The following is a 19,719-nucleotide window of genomic DNA, read 5'->3' as shown; positions in this document are numbered from 1 at the left end:
CCTTATCAAGATCTCAAACCCATAATTCTACCCCTTGTCACTGTTGCATTAGCTCATTTTTCATCATTGTGCTCACTGTCTTTATTACTGTAAACAGTATACATACTGTTTACTCTGCGGGCTTCACATGAGGAATTTCATTGTACCCTAGTGTGTGAGTGTAATCTGTAACTAATCTGAACCTGACTATCCAGAATGGAGGTAATCAGGTGCATTTCGATCTTCCTGTGAAATCACCTGCCAATAATGGCCACAGGGAGTACATTATTCCATGGAAGGTTTTCATTCTATACATTGCCTTGAACCCTAATTAGGCATAGACTGTTTTCTAAATTGGGAGAAAATTTAGAAGTCAGGTGCAAAGGTTCTTGGGAGTCCTTGTGCAGGATTTTATAAAGGTTAACTTGCAGGTTGAGTTGATGGTAAGGAAGGCAAATACAATGCTAGCATTCATTTCGAGAGGACTAGAATATCTAATATGTTAACAACTATTTAATATAAGGACTAGAACATGGTAACAACAACGATTTAATGCTGAGGCTTATAAGGCTGGTGGTCAGACCAGACGGAGTATTGTGAGCAATTTTAGGCCCCTTTTCTAAAAGATGGGCTGGCATTGGTGAGGATTCAGAGGAGGTTAATGAGAATGATCCCAGGAATGAAAGGATTAATGTACTATATGAAGAGTGATGGCCCTGGGCCTGTACTTGAGTTTCAAATAATGAGGGGGGAATCTCATTGAAACCTATCAAATATTGAAAGGCCTAGACAGTGTGGATGTTTTTTTTTAAATGGTGGGGGAGTCTAGGACCAGAGGGCACAGCCCTGGAATAGAAGGATGTCCCTTTAGAACAGAGATGAAGGGGAATTTCTTTAGCTAAAGGTGATAAACCTGTGGAACTCATTGCCATAGATAGCTGTGGAGCCAAGTCATTGGGTATATTTAAAGCGGAGTTTGATAGGCTCTTGATTGGTAATTGCGTCAAAAGTTATGTGGAGAAGACCGGATACTGGGGTTGAGAGGGATAATAGATCAGCCATGAGGAAACAGCAGAGCAGACTTACTTTAAATTTAGTTAATCTAAAGATAGAAGTTTTGTACAAACAGTAATACTTTAAGTCTAAAAACCAATACTGAAGGCATTTTTACCTCCATGAACTCCTGAAAGAGAACAAAGGCCTTTCATGAGCCATTTTAGATTCAGTGATCATCACTACAACAGAAGATTAAAGGGACAGTGCTGTTTACATATAAATTACCAACTAAAAATTCACAATACAGTGACCAGAACAAAACCAGTACAGTTAAAGTAATATATACCAACTATACATACCTGAAGACCCACTTAAAACAGAAAAAAACCCTTGTTAGGCCAAATAAGACTGTATTAAATGTACAAAGTCTCAGTTCAGGTGGTTAACAGCAGCGTCAGCTCATGCAGAAGCATACTTCAGTAAATTACTGCTGACTTGAGCAAAACTAAATTGATCTTGCTCACAGATTAGCTATAATTAGGACCATGGTTGAAATTTATAAATAAATCACATCTGTGAAATAAGTAAATTACTGAAGCTGTATATTTGAAGTTAAAACAAAGCAGGTTCAGAATACAAGCCTAAACATGAGGAAGTCTGCAGATGCTGGAAATTACAAACATCCTAAAGAAAGGTCTCAGCCCGAAACATCAGCAGTTTATTCATTTCCACAGATACCGCCTGACCAGAGTTCCTCCAGCATTTTGTGTTGCTCAGAACACAAGGTGGTCAACATTCCAGGCTGATGGCATTTTCATCAAGACTGTTCTGATAAGTCATTAAACAGAAACATTAACTTCTTGCAGTGAACCTGCATGAACTGTGGAATATTTTAATTTTTTTTAATATCAAGTTAAAGTTTAACCATCCACCTCAAGGCTTGTTTTCATTCTTAGAAAGCACAAGGAACATATGGAAAACTCACTGTTAATTTAGAATCATACTTACAGGAACCTGGGCTATTTTCACCTTCCCCAGTTGCGATATCCTAAGTGAGAAAACAATGTTATTAACCTTAATGTCACAATTAAACAAAAAAATAAACACCATGTGGGCAACAATGAATTTCTAACAAGTATCATGAATGAACTCTCACTTTTAAGTAATGAAGTAAATTTACAAATGCACCCAAGAGGCTGTGGGAGAAATGACAAATGTTGACACTACATACTGCAGATGATGATCCAGGCCTATGCAATGTCGAGTCCTCAAATGCTACAAATTTGAGGACACTGCAATAAAATCTATGCAAGGGGAAATATGGAAAGAGCCAATTCACATAATCAGGGCCAAATGTGAGTAAAGTTTCCCCAGAGAAAACAAACCAGAAATCCAAACGACATTAAATCAATTTTCAATAGGACTGGTACAATTAACTATAACACTACAATCAATCAGGAGGAAATTCTATTCTAATATTTAAACACCTTTTCATAAGTACTGTATATGAATATCAATATCTCCTGGTAAAAAAATATTTCCCACTCTGGCCCCTCCCCTCTTCTCACCTGCCTATCACTTCCCCTGGGTCCCTTCCTCCTTCCCTTTCTTCTATGATCCACTCCTCTTCCATCAGATTCCTTAGAACATAGAACAGTACAGTACAGGCCCTTCGGCCCACAATGTTGTGCTTGTTCCCCTAAGACTGCCACATCTCACGAGAGGCACATCACCGTCTCAGGAGGCATTGTAAAGACTAACTGCGAGCAAGCTTGTCCTCCACCTCTTCTCGTCAAGGTCTCTCGAGTCAAAGCTTCAAAGCTCCACTCCTTCACTGGCCCACTCACTCACTGGCCGCTTTACCTTTCCCAGCCACTTGGCTGCACCCATCACCTTTAGGCTAGCCTCCAATCCCTCCTCCCATCTTTTTACTCTGGCATCTTCCCCTTTTCTTTGCTGCCCTGAAGGAGGATCTCGGCCCAAAACATCAACTGTTTATTCATTTCCACAGATACTGCCTGACCTGCTGAGTTCATTCAGCATTGTGTGTATTGCTTTGGATTTCCAGCATCTGCAGACTGTTTACTGTATATTCATGCAAGTTATCAATGTTTAGTTCAAAGTCTCATAAAAGACAACACCTGCAATAGAGAGATAAAGGAGAGATTGAAAAATCTGGCTGAGTGGTGTCACAACAACCTCTTATTCAATGTCAGCAAGAGCAAGGAATTGATTATTGATTACAGGAGGAGGAAAACCAGAGATCCACAAGTCAGTCCTCATTAGACGATCAGAGGTGGAGAGGGTCAGTAACTTTTAACTTCCTCAGTGTTTTCATTTCAGAGGACTGGTCCTAGGCCTAGCACGTACATGCAATTAAAAAAGCACAACAAAGCCTCTTCTTCCTTCAGTCTGAGAAGATTCGACATAACATCTAAAACTTTGATAAACGTTGATAGATCTGCGGTGGAATGTACATGGACTGGCTGCACCACAGCCCAGAAACACCAATGCCCATGAATGGGAAATCCTACAAGTGGTACAGCCTAGTCCATCACTGGTAAAGCCCTCCCAACCATTCAGCAAAGCAGCATCATCAGGACACCAACTACCCAAGTCATGTTCTCTTCTCATCAGGAACAGGAGCCTCAGGGCTCACCACCAGGTTCAGGAACAGTTATTACCACTCAACTCCCAGGCTTTTAAACTAAAAGGTGATAACTTCACTCGTTCCATCATTGAAACTGGGCCCACAACCTACGGACTCACTTCATCTCATGTTCTCGCTATTTATTACTTTTTATATTTTTGTACTTGCAGTTTGTCTTTTACACACTTGAACACCCAAGTTGATGCAGCCTCTGATTCTGTTTTGGTTGTTTTTCTATCATGGACCTATTGAGTATGCCCACAAGAAAATGAATCTCAGGAATGTATATGATGACATGTACTTTAATAATAAATTTACTTTGAACATTACTCCTGTGTCCGGAATCTCTAAAATCTTCACAACCAAGTGAGATTATATGAAGCAGAGCTGATACTTGATAATGATAAAATTGATAATGTTAATAATGATTAATTGTAGGAACAAGGTTAATTATAGAGACAGAATGATATACATGAAGAGTACGGCATTTTCATAACTTGTCCCAGAGGTAGTGAAGAGTCTCATCCTGGAAATGAAGTGAGGTAATAAAGATACTTCAATTAGAGTTCATAATATCAAAAGGTGGAGATATTTAAACAAAATGTAAATGCATACTTCGAGAAAAATGACTTAATATAGATGAATAAGCAAAGATGCCCAGGCTGAAGCAGGCATTCAGCAAGAGCTCTCTGCACTATTAGATACTTTATATTAAATGTACAAGGAAAAGCATACCGAAGATTATGACAAGCTTGGTTTTACCATAAAACCAGGATGAACCAAAAGGGTCAGACCAGTTACGCTCACAGATCTCGATTTTGCAGATGACATAGTCCTGCTCTCTGACCAGATGGAGGAAGCACAGCAGCTACTGACAAAAATGGAAATTGAGTGCAATAAAGTTGTACTTCACCTAAACACAAAAGACAGAGTACATGATATTTAACTGCGATGAAGGTACTCTCAACACTGTAAAGAATGATACCATTAAGAAAATCTTTGACTTCAAGTACCTCGGGTCAAGAATGATGAGTTCAGAGAAGGACATAAAGATATGGAAAGTACTGGTGTGGAGGGCTATGAACGACATGAAGGAAATCTGGAAGTCGAAACTGACCAGAGGGCTTAAAAAGAGGATCTTCATAGCAGTCATAGAGTCCACTCTCACGTACAGATGCAAGATGTGGACACTCACCAAGACCATGCGAAAGTCTCTAGATGGTTGCTATACACGAATGGTCCGGATGGCTCGACATGAGTTGGCAACAGCACAAACTCTATGATGACCTACCAATACTCACCACTAAAATCGAGGTGAGAAGGCAGCAACTAGCGGGGCACTGTCTATGCCACCCCGAGCTACCTGCCAGCCTAGCCATCATATGGGAGCCCAAGCATAGGTGCCCTCCCAAGACGATGGCCAACGTGCTCCTAGAAGACAGCGGCGCAGCTAATGTAGATGAACTGAACACACTGATGAGGGAGAGGGAGAAGTGGAGAGTCCGTCCTTGTGCCTGACGCCGGCCCCCTCGGCCTGAGTCGATGTAGTAGTAGTAGAAAAGCATAAAGCATAAAGAGAAGATCAACAGATACAGTGGCAGGTAACAGGAAATAAGAATTTAAGTGAAAACGGTGACCAATGTAAAAAGGTACGCCAAGGATACTTAGTCTTGATTGTCACAGAACAGAACGAGTGTGGAAATGGAATGGTTTGAAGAGATGGCCTGGAGTATTGTGCGCATTGCTTTGCAATAAGTGGACAAAAGTTAATAGAAAATTACCACTACTCAACAGGATACAATGCAGAGTACGGGGAAAAAAGGCTTGTGGTCCAAAATAGTGTAATTTCACCTGGAGAGACCTGGCTAATTAACAGTCAGCATTGTTTGTAAAAATGGGAATATTTGGACAAAAGAGCCAGGTGCATGGATAAAAACAGCAAGATATTACAGACTGCCAAAAAAATGTTGCACGTGCCTTGCAGAGGAAAAAGGTGCATGGTTTAGGCATTGCAGACACGATGCAGAAATCAGGGGTGGTGCTAGCTGGTGCTATAGCCCCAGCAGAAATTGCAATAGCACCAGCGTAGCACCACCAAGAAATTAACTGAAATTTCACATACAAATTGCAGCTGCTTTGCTTTCTCTGTATAGTTTTGAATACAGCTTGTTTCTCCAGTTGATCTAGTGAAACAGCGCCCCCAATTACCATAGCACCCACACAACAGTAAAGTTATAAACTCTGTCAGATCCACTCTACACTTCTGCTTATTCGTTCGTTGCCAATGTCTTGCCGTTGCTGTCCTCAAATCAGTTAAGCTGATCTAAGGTCACTTAAGGTGGTGATGTCACTCACTCTCACACAAGAGATTGATAGTATACATCCAGGCACAGATCCATGGTCTTGTGAGACTAACGGATCACACACACACACGCATTATTTTGGCAGTGTGAAAAATGGATCGATTTTTAGTCAGAAAACAACCTCATCCAGAGGTATCAGGGGTGTCTCAGCCTGAGCCTGTCTTAATTGAAAGTGACATGCAGAAAGGAGTAAGTGGGGATGAGGACAACAGCAGTCCATCGAAGGAGTGTGAGGGTGAAATAGAGGAACAAGAAATGGAGTGGGATTCGGAAGAGAAAGTGGATGAAGCTGCTCTTAGAGCTAGTGGGAACACTGTTAGCGATGTTAGCCAGCAGCCTGAGGAAGGACCCCGTCGGCCAGCATTGAAAAAGCACCCTTCACTGCTCGCAACAAGTTTGGCAATCAGCAAGAGTTTTATTCATGGCTGGTTTGACTGACTGGAATATTCGATCACGAAAGATACTACGTTCTGCTTCGCATGCAGGCATTTCCTGTGTAGAGGACATGGATTCCATTCTGAGTCTACCTTCACTGTCACTGGTTACCGCAACTGGCGGAAAGCTACAACAACTTTCAAAACCCACCATGTAAATGTAGCTCATAAGTTTGCTATGGAGGCACGGGCCGAATTCAGATTGAGCAAACAAGACGGTTCAAGATTGGGAAATATGCTTGACAAAGGATATGCAAAGATTGTCCAAGAAAAGCGTGAGTATATGAGAGCTGTGGTTTAGTCTCTGGCAAGGACAGACAGTGAATGACACAGGGGACTTTCTAGCTCCAACAAGACCCTACCGCGATGTATTTATAGATTTATACAAACCAATCTGCATATCACTGACTCTGCCTGTGACAACTGCTTCATGCAAACGGAGTTTCTCTTGCCTCAGACGCTTCAAAAACTACCCAAGGAATAGCAGCAGTGATGCTCGGAACAGCAACTTGTCCCTGTTGGCCATAAACAGCCAGAGGACCAAAGCACTTGACATCCAGAAAACCATTGATGCTTTCACCACCAATCACAACAACAGACAGATTGTGCTTCTCTGAAAACATCAATGGTAAGTGCAGTTGATTTTTTTTAAAAAATTTGGGCCAAGACTAATGCTGATTATTATTATTTTGTGGTGGATACCCCATAGTCTTTATGGTTCCTGCAAATCCTAAAATATTACATTTACTGCTATTAAGCCCACTGGTTTTGCTTAGACTTCCAAGCGGTGATTCTGTTGATTTTTGTTTTGTCAGAGTATGATTTGTCCAACTCCTGGTCAGAGTATGATTTGTCCAACTCCTGGTAAAGCCTTGCATCTGTTGTTTGCCTTATTTGACTTTAATAACGGTGTATCTTTTGGCAGTATCTGTCTAAGTAATGTGAATAGCAGTGGACATTGTGGGTTAGTGTTGTGTTTTTCAGATGAAAAGCATGCATTTGACACTGATTGCGGGATTGGTGCGTGATTCACGTTGTGCGCTGTGGGTCGGATGCTCTGTTAGTTTGTTTGTTTATGCTCGGTGTAGCCCGGGTTGTCTCTGATGCTGTTGACACTGTCACAGTTCACTTCTATATTATATTCATCAATTGCTATTGCTTGTGAATCAACAGAGGCATTTATAGTAGGCACATAATGCTTGAAACTGACTCTTGAAGGCCACGCGTCTGGAATTGTGAATACATATTACCATAGGGTACATCCCTCAGCACCATCACTGAATAATTCAGCCCCACTGTAGCACCAGCAAGAAAAAAAATCTCTGGCGCCACCACTAGCAAAAACGCATATGATTTCACTAAATGATGTTCTGGATGGTCCAATAAAAGGATCCACTATACACTAAGCTTTGGTCACCTTGCTGTTGCAGTTGAACTAATGATATGGCACACTAGGGACTTGGATGTGTTATTGGCAATGTGTTGTCTACCTTGGCCCCGAGGAACAATGTTTAATTTGGCTGTATTCATTTAGGGTTGAATGATAATTAAACTTTAACTTGAATAGGATGGCAGATTTTTCAGATCAAAAGAATGTTATTCCTATGAATACCCCCCAAAATACTTGGATGTTACACCATAAAGAAAATGTTTGTAAACTATGAAATTTCATTTGCTTTCTATCCAAATGGGCCAGTCAACTGAGAAAAGATGTTTAATTAACATCCAATCCAATCTAGTGCACTGAGACATTGCAATACTGAAGAAACTTTTATCTGGATGAAATTAAAGATCAGGATCATTGAGCTACAAGAACAAGCAGATTCTCTCTTGTCCAAGATGTCAGTTACCCCTCAAACAGGAAAAATCAGATTAGTCATTTAAAATTGCCATTTATGGAACTTTGTAGTGTACAAATTGGCCTGATGAAATTTCAAGAAACTACAGAAAAATTGTGCAAGGATGTGGATTTCAATACTGCATTTCTCTTTCATTAAAATAATTGAAGGAAAGTTCTAATCACACCTGCCATTCCCAAACGTCTTGATGCTACTTCCTGTGTCACTTTCCAATTTTAAATTACTGCAATCCGCACTTTAATATTGTACAATGCTAGAGGGACTTTTTTTTTTGTTTAAATTTTAAAACCAAATCCACCACACCCAAAGGTTATCCTACATCTATGCTAGAAGTCATAACTGGATTCACATTTGAAGATAGTTTGTCAACTAATTAACCTTCATGAAAATCATTTAAATGTTTGGTTCAAAAAAAAAATGAAATGCAAACAGTGACATTAATCACATGTTCAATTCTCAGATAGCTGACTAAAACACCATGGTATCTATAAACCTGCACTGTTCAACCACATGGGTAAACAGGAACCATTGCCATCCAACTATCCAGAATCAAAGTCACCCACATGTCTATCTCCCCACTGAAATCATAGTCATACTTTATTGATCCCAAGGGAAATTGATTTTCATTACAGTTGCCCCAACCAATAGTATAAATATATCAATATAAAACCATAAATAATTAAATAGTAATATGTAAATTATGCCAGGAAATAAGTCCAGGACCAGCCTATTGGCTCAGGGTGTCTGACCCTCCAAGGGAGGAGTTGTAAAGTTTGATGGCCACAGGCAGGAATGACCTCCTATGACGCTCTGTGTTGCATCTCGGTGGAATGAGTCTCTGGCTGAATGTACTCCTGTGCCCACCCAGTACATTATGTAGTGGATGGGAGACATTGACCAAGATGGCATGCAACTTGGACAGCATCCTCTTTTCAGACACCACCGTCAGAGAGTCCAGTTCCATCCCCACAACATCACTGGCCATCGAATGAGTTTGTTTGTTGATTCTGTTGGTGTCTGCCACCCTCAGCCTGCCAACAATCAACAAACCATCAAACAGGAGAAAATCTGCGGATACTGGAAATCTAAGAAACACTGGAGGAACTCAAACCAGGCAGCCTCTGGAAAAGTACAGTCCATGTTTTGGGCCAAAACCCTTCAGTGGTTTCAGCCTGATACATCAGCTGTACTTTCTTTCCGCACACGCCCCCCCCCCACCCCCTCCAGGCTGCCTGGCCTGTTGAGTTCTTCCAGCGTTTTGCGCGTGTAACACAGACCAACTAAAACAGGCCTGGTTTTTTTGTACATAATAGTTTAAACAGACCACTCAAATTGTACCCACTTCCATATGGAGACTCAAAACATTGTAAAGAGTAGACCATGTGCCTAACTCTACTGAGAAAGACGACAAATGAACTGGTACATCATATTATGTAACCAATGTATATTGGTTAATTTATACTGGCTAAATATAACCATTTACAGTGGACAAGAACATACTTTTTTCCCCAAGTGTTGCTTCCCCAGAATATTTTTTGTTCATGATGGAGACTTTTAAGCCAATTACAAACAATTTCAGACTACTTATATCAAGTTGAAATTTGGTGAAGCAAGAAATTAACTGATATTGAATATAGTGTTGAATTAATTACATAATGGTGCTGTCACTTAACAATAGTTTAATTAAGCTAAAAATATTTTGTTGATGATGTTTCTACTCAGTGCCTGAGGCTTCTCACTTACATGTTCAACAATAATCTGCCGCATTGATAGATTCAGTTGCCCTGATACCGTTTTACCATGACCGCAATATCCTGGCGAAACCTTTCCCCATGGTCATCACTGACACCGCCAAGATTTGCAGGGCAGAAGTCTAAATGGGAATGCTGAAAACTTGTCTTTAGTGACATGTTACACTTCATGGTTTTGGATGCTTGAAGCATCGTCAAACAGCTGCATGTACTTTGGTGCTCTGTAGTTGCCAAAATTTTCAACAGCATCCTTGAACATCTTTCATGCGATTTTCTCCGGTCCCACTAGAAGCTCTTCGAATTGCCTGTCACTGATGACCTGCTTGATTTGTGGACCAACAAAAATGACTTCCTTAATTTTGGTATCAGTTATTCTGACTTGAATTATGAAATGAAATAACAAATGTAGGCACTTTTTTTTTAAAATTGTGTGATAGAGAAATTATGGTAATTTTCAAGATCTCTCATATCCCCTTTGCCAATCACCTGTCCAGCTCTTGGCTCCATCCCTCCTCCTCCTGTCTTCTCCTATTATTTTAGATCTCCCCCCCCCCCCCCCCCCCAAATCTCTTATTAGCTCTTCCTTCAGTTAGTCCTGACAAAGGGTCCCGGCCTGAAACGTCAACTGTACCTCTTCCTAGAGATGCTGCCTGGCCTGCTGCGTTCACCAGCAACTTTGATGTGTGTTGCTGGCATCTAATTGAGCAGTGATTTGTGTATCAAATTATCTCAACTTACTTCACATACAAGAATAATCTAGAAGTTCAGTTATTGCAAGTGAAGTATTCAGCATTGGTACCAAAGAATAATAGTCATTTAAGAATCTAGTATTGAACTAAAATGACATGCATTTCTAGAGGAAAATTAATAACAAGAAGCATCTTTGAAGTCTTAATGTCTTCAGATCCAGCCTGTGCTAGAAAAAGCCATAAAAAGTTGCCCTTTATTACAATGGTAAAAAAAAACAAACATCAATCCTGAACATTGTTTAGTTACGCTCAGAAAAGGCAACTATTTGAATTTGCAGTATTCAGGGAAGATGAGAATTCTGTTACCAGCAAAGAGTAAATTACAGTGAAGATCACACAGGACTATACTAGTCCCCCTGCTACTGCATTAGATTAAAACTACTGACAAATGGCTCAGTAAAAAGTCAAGAACCGTACAATTGCCCCAAGACAACTTCAACCCAGTATGCACTTTAAGGTACCCTGCAGCAAAAGTTACACATCTCAAAACTTGTCAGGTGATATCACGCTAGTTTACCAGAGTTTTGGGAGGTGTTTTCACAGTGTCAAAGATGCCACTTGTCTTGCCACCAGGAGGATTTCTCCGTTGCTTTAGATCAGGCGTTTCAGTGGTAGCTGCCCCAAAGATACCACTACTTTTTCCACCTAGGAAAATAAATAACTTTCAAACTTCAAACTTAATACTTTAGAAACCTTCAGATTTCACATTGCTGGGTACCATTTATTGAAAAAACAAAGTACATGCTCAAAGGTTGGTCAATCACACAAGATCAGAGGAGGAAACGTTTAGCTTGGGCAACACCCTGCTTAAAACTAGTCCCCCAGGCTTAGCCCATTGTTAGCTTCAGCAGCACTACTAATCTGCTGGCAGGAAATGCACATGCACAAATACAGTGGCATTGTTTGAAGCCCACCATTAGGCAAATATAGCCAAATCTTTAATGTGTGTATTTACAATGATAGCTTTTCATGCACCTAAAATATCCAAGATATTCAGGGTAACAGAAACAGAGGCCATTCAGCAGTCTCAGGTCAGAAGCCTGTTCCACCATTCAATTTGATGACTGATTTGTATTTTACACTTTATTATAAATAGGTCAGGTGCACAAAGTAAACAAATAAACAACAGCATCATCACAGAGGTCATAAATAATGACCAGTCCTGATGAAGGTTCTTGGCTTGAAACATTTCCGTAGATGCTGCCTGACCTGCTGAGTTCCTCCAGCAGTTTAAATGTTATTATGAAAAGTTACTTCAATTGGCAGATAGAGAACTAGAGTTGCACAGGGAAAGTTTGGGCCCATCATTCATCATTAAAGTCAAAATTGCAACACAACTTGCAGATGATGCTCATCTAGAATGAAATTAAGGAGCAATTAATTGACATAGATACCAAAATGCACAATAGCATAATGGTTAACACAACACTTTACAGGAACCAGTGACTGAGTTCATTCCTGTCACTACCTGTAAGGAGTTAGTCTGTTTTCTCTGTGACTGCATGGGTTTCCCCCAGGTGCTCTGGTTTCCTCTCATAGTCCAAAGACTTATTAGTTGGTAGGTTCATTGGTCTTTGTAAATGGTCCTGTGATGAGGCTAGGATTAAATGGGGATTGCTGGGTGCTGCAGCTTGAGCAGCCTATTCCTCACTGTATCTTAATCAATCATGAGCTTGCAAACTATACACCCAATAGGCCAAAACATTTCAATTCTGCAAAGTTCAAGATAGCGTGTTTTAAGTGTTTGCATAAGGAACATTTTTTTTATATCATTGAGGAATGACCGAAACCTGTAAAACACCATTAGTGACCAGCAGCCAACCAGAAAAGGTCCCCTTTATTCCCACTCTTGGCTGACTGGCAGGAGGCAAATCTTCTATCCACGCTAGCATCTTTCCTATAATACCATGGGACATGGACTCACTTTCGGCTGCAGTTTGATGCTCAATGTCCTCCGTGTTTAACGATACTTGATCAAGGCGCTCTGGCGCCTAACTGGATCTGCGGCTGTGGCCTGCAGACATTGACAGAGTGCTGAACAAGCTCACTCAGTGGCTGTTGCAGCCATCAGCTACAGGACCAGTTTCACTCACCTCGATGGCTCATGGACGTAGACTCACATTTGAGGATTGTGCGGTTTGCTGTTAATGTTTGTGTTATTTATTTGCACTTTGTTATTTGCATCATTTGTTTTTTCCACCCCTACATATTTGATGGTCTTGTGTATTTCTCAAATAAACTGGTTCTATAATGTTTAGAAACATAGAAAACCTACAGCACAATATAGGCCCTTCGGCCCATAATGCTGCGCTGAACATGTATATAGAAATTACCAAGGTTACCCATTGCCCTCTATTTTTCCATACTCCATGTACCTATACCAGGAGCTTCTTAAAAAAAAAAACTCTCGCATCCGCCTCCACAGCCATCGGCAGCCCATTCAACGCACTCACCATTCTCTGCGTTAAAAAAAACTTACCCCCGACATTTCCTCTGTACCCACTTCCAAGCACCTTAAAACTGTGCCCTCTGTTAGCCATTTCAGCCCTGGGAAAAAGCCCCTGACTATCCACATGATCAATGCTTCTCATTATTTTATACACCTCTATCAGGTCACCTCTCATCCTCCGTCACTCCAAGGACAAAAGGACTAGTTCACTCAACCTATTCTCATAAGGCATGAAACGCAATCCAGGCGACATCCTTGTAAATCTCCTCTGCACCCTTTCTATAGTTTCCACATCCTTCCCATATTGAGGTGACTAGAACTGAGCACAGTACTCCAAGTGGGGCCCGACCAGGGTCATTACTTCTCAGCTCAAACTCAATTCCAAGATTGATGAAGGCCAATGCACCGCATGCCTTCTTAACCACAGTCAACTTGCACAGCAGCTTTGTGTCTCCTATGGCCATAGACACCAAGATCCCTCTGATCCTCCGCACTGCCCAGAGTCTCACCATTAATACTATATTCTGCCATCATATTTGATCTACCAAAGTGAACCACCTCACACTTTATCTGGGTTGAACCCCATTTGCCATTTCTCAGCCCAGTTTTGCATCCTATCGATGCCCCACTGTAACCTCAGACAACCCTCCACACTATCCACAACACCCCCAACCTTTGCATCATCAGCAAATTAACTAACCCATCCCTCCACTTCCTCATACAGGTCATTTATAAAAATCACAAAGACAAGGAGTCCCAGAACAGATCCCTGAGGCATATTAGTGGTCACCAACCTCCATGCAGAATATGACCCATCTACAACCACTCTTTGCCTTCTGTAGGCAAGCCAATTCTAGATCCACAAAGCAAGATCCCCTTGGATCCTATGCTTCCTTACTTTCTCAATATGCCTTGCTGAAATCCATATTTTCACTGCATCTACCTTCATCAACATGTTTAGTCACATCCTCAAAAAAAATTCAATCAGGCTCTTAAGGCACAACCTGCCTTTCACAAAGCCATGCTGACTATTTCTAATCAGATTATGCCTCTCCAAATGTTCACAAATCCTGCCTCTCAGGATCTTCATCTTACCAACCACTGAAGTAAGACTCACTGGTCTACAATTCCCTGGACTATCTCTACTCCCTTTCTTGAATAAGGGAACAAAATCCACAACCGTCCAATCCTCTGGAACTTCTCCCGTCCCCACTGATGATGCAAAGATCATTGCCAGAGGCTCAGCAATCTCCTCCCTCGCCTCCCACAGTAGCCTGGGGTATATTTCATCCGGTCCCAGTGACTTATCCAACTTCATGCTTTCCAAAAGCTCCAGCACATCCTCTTTCTTAATGTCTATATGCTCAAGCTTTTCAGTCCGCTGCAAGTCATCCCTATAATCACCAAGGTCCTTTTCCATAGTGAATACTGAAGCAAAGTATTCATTAAGTACGTCTGCTATCTCCTCCAGTTCCATACACACTTGATTGGTCCTATTCTCTCACGTCTTATCCTCTTGCTCTTCACATACTTGTAGAATGCCTTGAGGTTTTCCTTAATCCTGCTCGCCAAGGCCTTCTCATGGCCCCTTCTGGCTCTCAATCTCATTTTTAGGTTCCTTCCTGCTAGCCTTATAATTTTCTTGACCTCTATCATTACCTAGTTTTTTTTTTTGTTTTTTTTTTGAACCTTTCATAAGCTTTTCTTTTTTTGACTGGATTTTCAACAGCCTTTGTACACCACAGTTTCTGTACCCTACCATCCTTTCCATCTCATTGGAACGTACCTATGCAGACCACACAAATATCTCCTGAAGATTTGCCACATTTCTGCTGTACATTTTGCTGAGAACATCTGTTGCCAATTTATGCTTCCAAGTTCCTGCCTAATAGCTTCATATTTCCTCTTACTTTATTTAAATGCTTTCCTAACTTGTCTGTTCCTATCCCTTTCCAATGCTATGGTAAAGGAGATAGAATTGTGATCACTATCTCCAAAATGCTCTCCCACTGAGAGATCTGACACCTGACCAGGTTCATTTCCCAATACCAGATCAGGTACAGCCTCTCCTCTTGTAGGCTTATCTATATATTGTGTCAGGAAACCTCCCTGAATACACCTAACAAACTCCATCCCATCTAAACCCCTTGCTCTAGGGAGATGCCAATCAATATTTGGGAAATTAAAATCTCCCACCACGGCAATGACAATATTTCTTTGATTTGTAGCTGTCTGCAGAAAGACGAATCTCAAGGTTGCATGCTCTATACATACTTTAATAAATGTACTTTGATGATACTGAATGAAAATTGTGTTCTTAATACCAAAAGGATAAGCACAAATATATCGCTAGGGTGCCTGAGACTTTTGTACAGTACTGTACATCATGTCTTTCCAGTTACCAAATAACACAATACTACTGAGCTAATACAAAGCCAAGTTTATTTCTGTTTCCCAGCCATCTTCCTATTTTAACCAATATACAGTACTGTGCAAAAGTCTTAAGTACCTTAGCGATATACACGTGCCCAAGACTTCTACACAGTATTGAATCTTGCTTTTCGAACGCTGACATTCATCTACAGGTCCATGGTAGTTAGTGTAATTGCTTTACTGCGCCAGCAATCACCGACAAGATTGAGTCCTGGTGCTGTCTGTAATTATAAACATGTGATTGACTGTACTGCTTCAGAAAGCAGGCATCAATTTTAATGGGACAAGTGGCAAACTCCTCCGTGCCATAATAAATCAATACGAGGTCACAGGACTTTGAATGCAAACTATTCGTGCAAGGGTAACTATTCTTACCCTTACTCATCTGTATCACCTGTTAGAAGTTATTAGGATTAAACAGAATGACTGCTTGCTGAACACAATCCATTCACTTACCAACTGACACTCTACAGAAACTTTGCTTAGAGTCCACCACTAAGCACATGACAAAGACCAGCCAAAACAAGCACAGGTACAGTTTGGAGTGAAGTTGTCCAACTCCAGACTAGTTTCAAAAGACCTCAGCCCTGTCTGTGATCAGTGTAAAGGAGCTGAGGCTTCCCTTATTCATATGTATTGGACCTGTCCTAGTCTAGAGAAATTTTGGAGAGTTTTTTTCAACCCTATCTCATATTCTTAATTGCCACTTAGAACCTAACCCTCAGGTTGCTCTTTTTGGCACCTTGGGTGATGTAAATTTGCACTCGAGTCTGACTAAATGCCGAACATTATCGTTTGTCTCTCTTGGCTAGACGGTTGGTTCTTCTTAGTGGAAAGATGCTGCTCCACCCACTCACACTCAATGGCTTAGTGATATTATGGCCTGTTCAGACCTCGGAAAGATAAATTATTCACTTTTCAATTCGGACATAAAGCTTCAGAAGGTGTGGGGACCTTTTCTTGAATATTTTCACAATTCTTTTTTAGGGTAAGAATATCTTTTTTTTGTATGCTACAATCCTTTACTTCCAGCTTTTTTTTTTGTAAGTTATACGGTTTTTTTTGTAAGTTATACGGTTTTTTTTGTGTGAATTACATTATACTTTTGGTAGTCATCATTATACTTTTTTTTTCTATATATATTTTACAGTTCTCTGGGGTTGAATGTTCCGATTGATTTTTTTTCTTTTATATGCACAATGGTTGGCCTGGGTTTTTCTTCTTTCAGTGGGAGGTTGGGATGGATACTAATTTTACATAATTCTCTTTCAGGTACTTTTTTTTCCCTTATTGTTATGAATTACATATTGGATTTGTTTGTTTCGCACTGTATAAATCTCCATTTTGTTGTTAGGTTCTCTTTCCATAGTTTCTTGTAGAAATGCATTAAAAAAATTAATCTTAAAAAAAAGACCTCAGTGCTTAAGGAGAGATTGTAAGGCAGAAGATAAGCATAGGCATTTCCAGGTGTATTTACTATTCCAAATACCAAACAATGCACTCACCCGGTGGGTTGCTTCTTCTAGCCACAGGTTGATTTTCCAATGGTGGCCCAAAGATATTGGATGCAGTTTTGCTTGGACGGGAATGCACTGGTTTGACATTTTCCTCCACCCCGAACGAGATACTGGATCCACCACCTGGAGGCTGCAACACCCTGCTTGCAACAAAAAAGAAAACTTCCCATAGATGTATTATCTTTAACTTTTCAAGAACAGTACTCTTCACAAAGGACTATTATACAGACAACCCCTAAAATGACAAATTCCTTGCATGTGTGTACACTTAGCCCCTCAGCTCAGATGGCATGTTTACTGTCTTCAGGAACCAAGCTTTGCTACATCCATCCTGCAACAAGAAAGCCTCATTTATTCAGCAAGAGAAAACATTGTTTTAAAACTGAAGCTTTCTGGCCCCTCTCTTGCTACATCAGGAAGAGAATTTGTAAAAGCATAATTTAAACAAGCTAAATATTAATTTCAACCATTCATGTTGCCAGTTTACTTCCATAAAGCAAATAGGATAAACCCTAATTACCGCACTGCTGCAAGATCATTTCTTTCGTTTACTTATATGAATTTGTTCTCCTTTCAAGCACATTGCACCTTAAAAGGAGATAAATGACCCGATCTGGTATAGGCTCCTGGAAGCGTTGGAGCAGATGGAGATTCTTGAGAGGTGGATCCATGTCAGGTCAGAGCCATCACAAGGATCAGGCCCACACAAGGAAATCTGCTGATCCTGGAATTTTTCTTCTCTCTCCCCTTTTTCTCCCTCTGTCCCTCACTATAACTCTTTGCCCATCCTCTGGGCTTCCCCCCACCCCCTCTTTCTCCCTAGGCCTTCCGGCAGTCCCATACTCCTCTCATATCCCTTTTGCAAAACAACTTTCCAGCTCTTAGCTCCATCGCTCCCCCTCCTGTCTTCTGCTATCATTTCAGATCTCCCCCTCACCCTCCCACTTTCAAATCTCTTACTATCTCTTCTTTCCATTGGTCCTGACGAAGGGTCTCGGCCCGAAACGTCGACTGTACCTCTTCCTATAGATGCTGCCTAGCCAGCTGCGTTCACCAGCAATTTTTGTGTGTTACAAGGATCAGACCACTATTTCTTTAACCACCTTTTGTGGACTTTGAAGACACAAGAGCATACACTTGTTTCACCTGATTTTACCTCATGATCTGATCAGAAACGATCGTGGTGCATACTGCTGGATTATTGTTCCTTTGGTGAATTGGTCTGAAACACAGCCTCACCACTTCCGAGCGGCAACAAAGATTTTGCTCCATGTCTGAGATCACGCATGCCCTTCGTTTTCTCATGCTGTGCTATCTCAAAATTTCTCACTTTGTCCAAGTGAGGTTGGAGAAGGGAAAGACAGACAGCCTGGCTTGTTCTCAGTCTCCGGCCCATTGACAGCTCTGATGGACTGTAGCCATTCACAAGAGGTGTGGGGTGATAAGTTACAGTGTTTCAGTTTCTCCAAGGCAGATACCACTCTTATCATGTTCCTCCCTTGAGCCTCCAACAATGAGTACATAGTCAATGTGGTAGACTACCCTTTCCAGTTCCTCCAAAAATGTGGTTTAACCACATCTGAAAGAGTTCAGGGGTTAACAAAATGCCAAGTGGGAGTCTCTTGAAGGCCTAACTGACTGACTGTAAAAGCTTTTATAGATATGTAAAAAGGAAAAGACTGGTAAAGACAAATGTAGGTCCCCTACAGACAGAAACAGGTGAATTGATTATGGGGAGCAAGGACATGGCAGACCAATTGAATAATTACTTTTGGTTCTGTCTTCACTAAGGAGGACATAAATAATCTTCCAGAAACAGTAGGGGACAGAGGGTCCAGTGAGATGGAGGAACTGAGCAAAATACATGTTAGTAGGGAAGTGGTGTTAGGCAAATTGAAGGGATTGAAGGCAGATAAGTCCCCAGGGCCAGATGGTCTACATCCCAAAGTGCTTAAGGAAGTAGCCCAAGAAATAGTGGATGCATTAGTGATAATTTTTCAAAACTTGTTAGATTCTGGACTAGTTCCTGAGGATTGGAGGGTGGCTAATGTAACCCCACTTTTTAAAAAAAAGGAGGGAGAGAGAAACCGGGGAATTATAGACCAGTTAGCCTAACGTCAGTGGTGTGGAAACTGCTGGAGTCAGTTATCAAAGATGTGATAACAGCACATTTGGAAAGCGGTGAAATCATCGGACAAAGTCAGCATGGATTTGTGAAAGGAAAATCATGTCTGATGAATCTCAGAATGTTTTGAGGATGTAACTAGTAGAGTGGATAGGGGAGAACCAGTGGATGTGATATATTTGGATTTTCAAAAGGCTTTTGACAAGGTCCCACACAGGAGATTAGTGTGCAAACTTAAAGCACACGGTATTGGGGGTAAGGTATTGATGTGGATGGAGAATTGGTTAGCAGACAGGAAGCAAAGAGTGGGAATAAACGGGACCTTTTCAGAATGGCAGGCGGTGACTAGTGGGGTACCGCAAGGCTCAGTGCTGGGACCCCAGTTGTTTACAATATATATTAATGACTTGGATG

At 41.0% G+C, this 19,719-nt stretch overlaps 1 protein-coding gene across 4 annotated transcripts in view; it reads right to left on the bottom strand.

The window, feature by feature from the left end:
* Positions 1-19,719, bottom strand: part of jpt1b (Jupiter microtubule associated homolog 1b) — a 71,470-nt gene that overhangs the window by 31,423 nt on the left and 20,328 nt on the right. For 3 of the 4 annotated variants that reach the window (XM_072242316.1, XM_072242319.1, XM_072242318.1), the window contains exons 2-4: positions 17,169-17,323; positions 11,299-11,426; positions 1,984-2,023 (exon numbers count right to left, since the gene is read on the bottom strand). In XM_072242316.1, coding sequence (XP_072098417.1) covers positions 1,984-2,023; positions 11,299-11,426; positions 17,169-17,323 — 323 coding nt within the window. The remainder of the gene's footprint in view (positions 1-1,983; positions 2,024-11,298; positions 11,427-17,168; positions 17,324-19,719) is intronic. The other variant, XM_072242317.1, reaches the window with a different exon arrangement.

The sequence above is a fragment of the Mobula birostris genome, chromosome 24, assembly GCF_030028105.1.
Source record: "Mobula birostris isolate sMobBir1 chromosome 24, sMobBir1.hap1, whole genome shotgun sequence".
In the NCBI taxonomy this organism is placed as follows: Eukaryota; Metazoa; Chordata; class Chondrichthyes; order Myliobatiformes; family Myliobatidae; genus Mobula; species Mobula birostris.
This window is presented reverse-complemented; position numbering and strand designations above follow the sequence as displayed.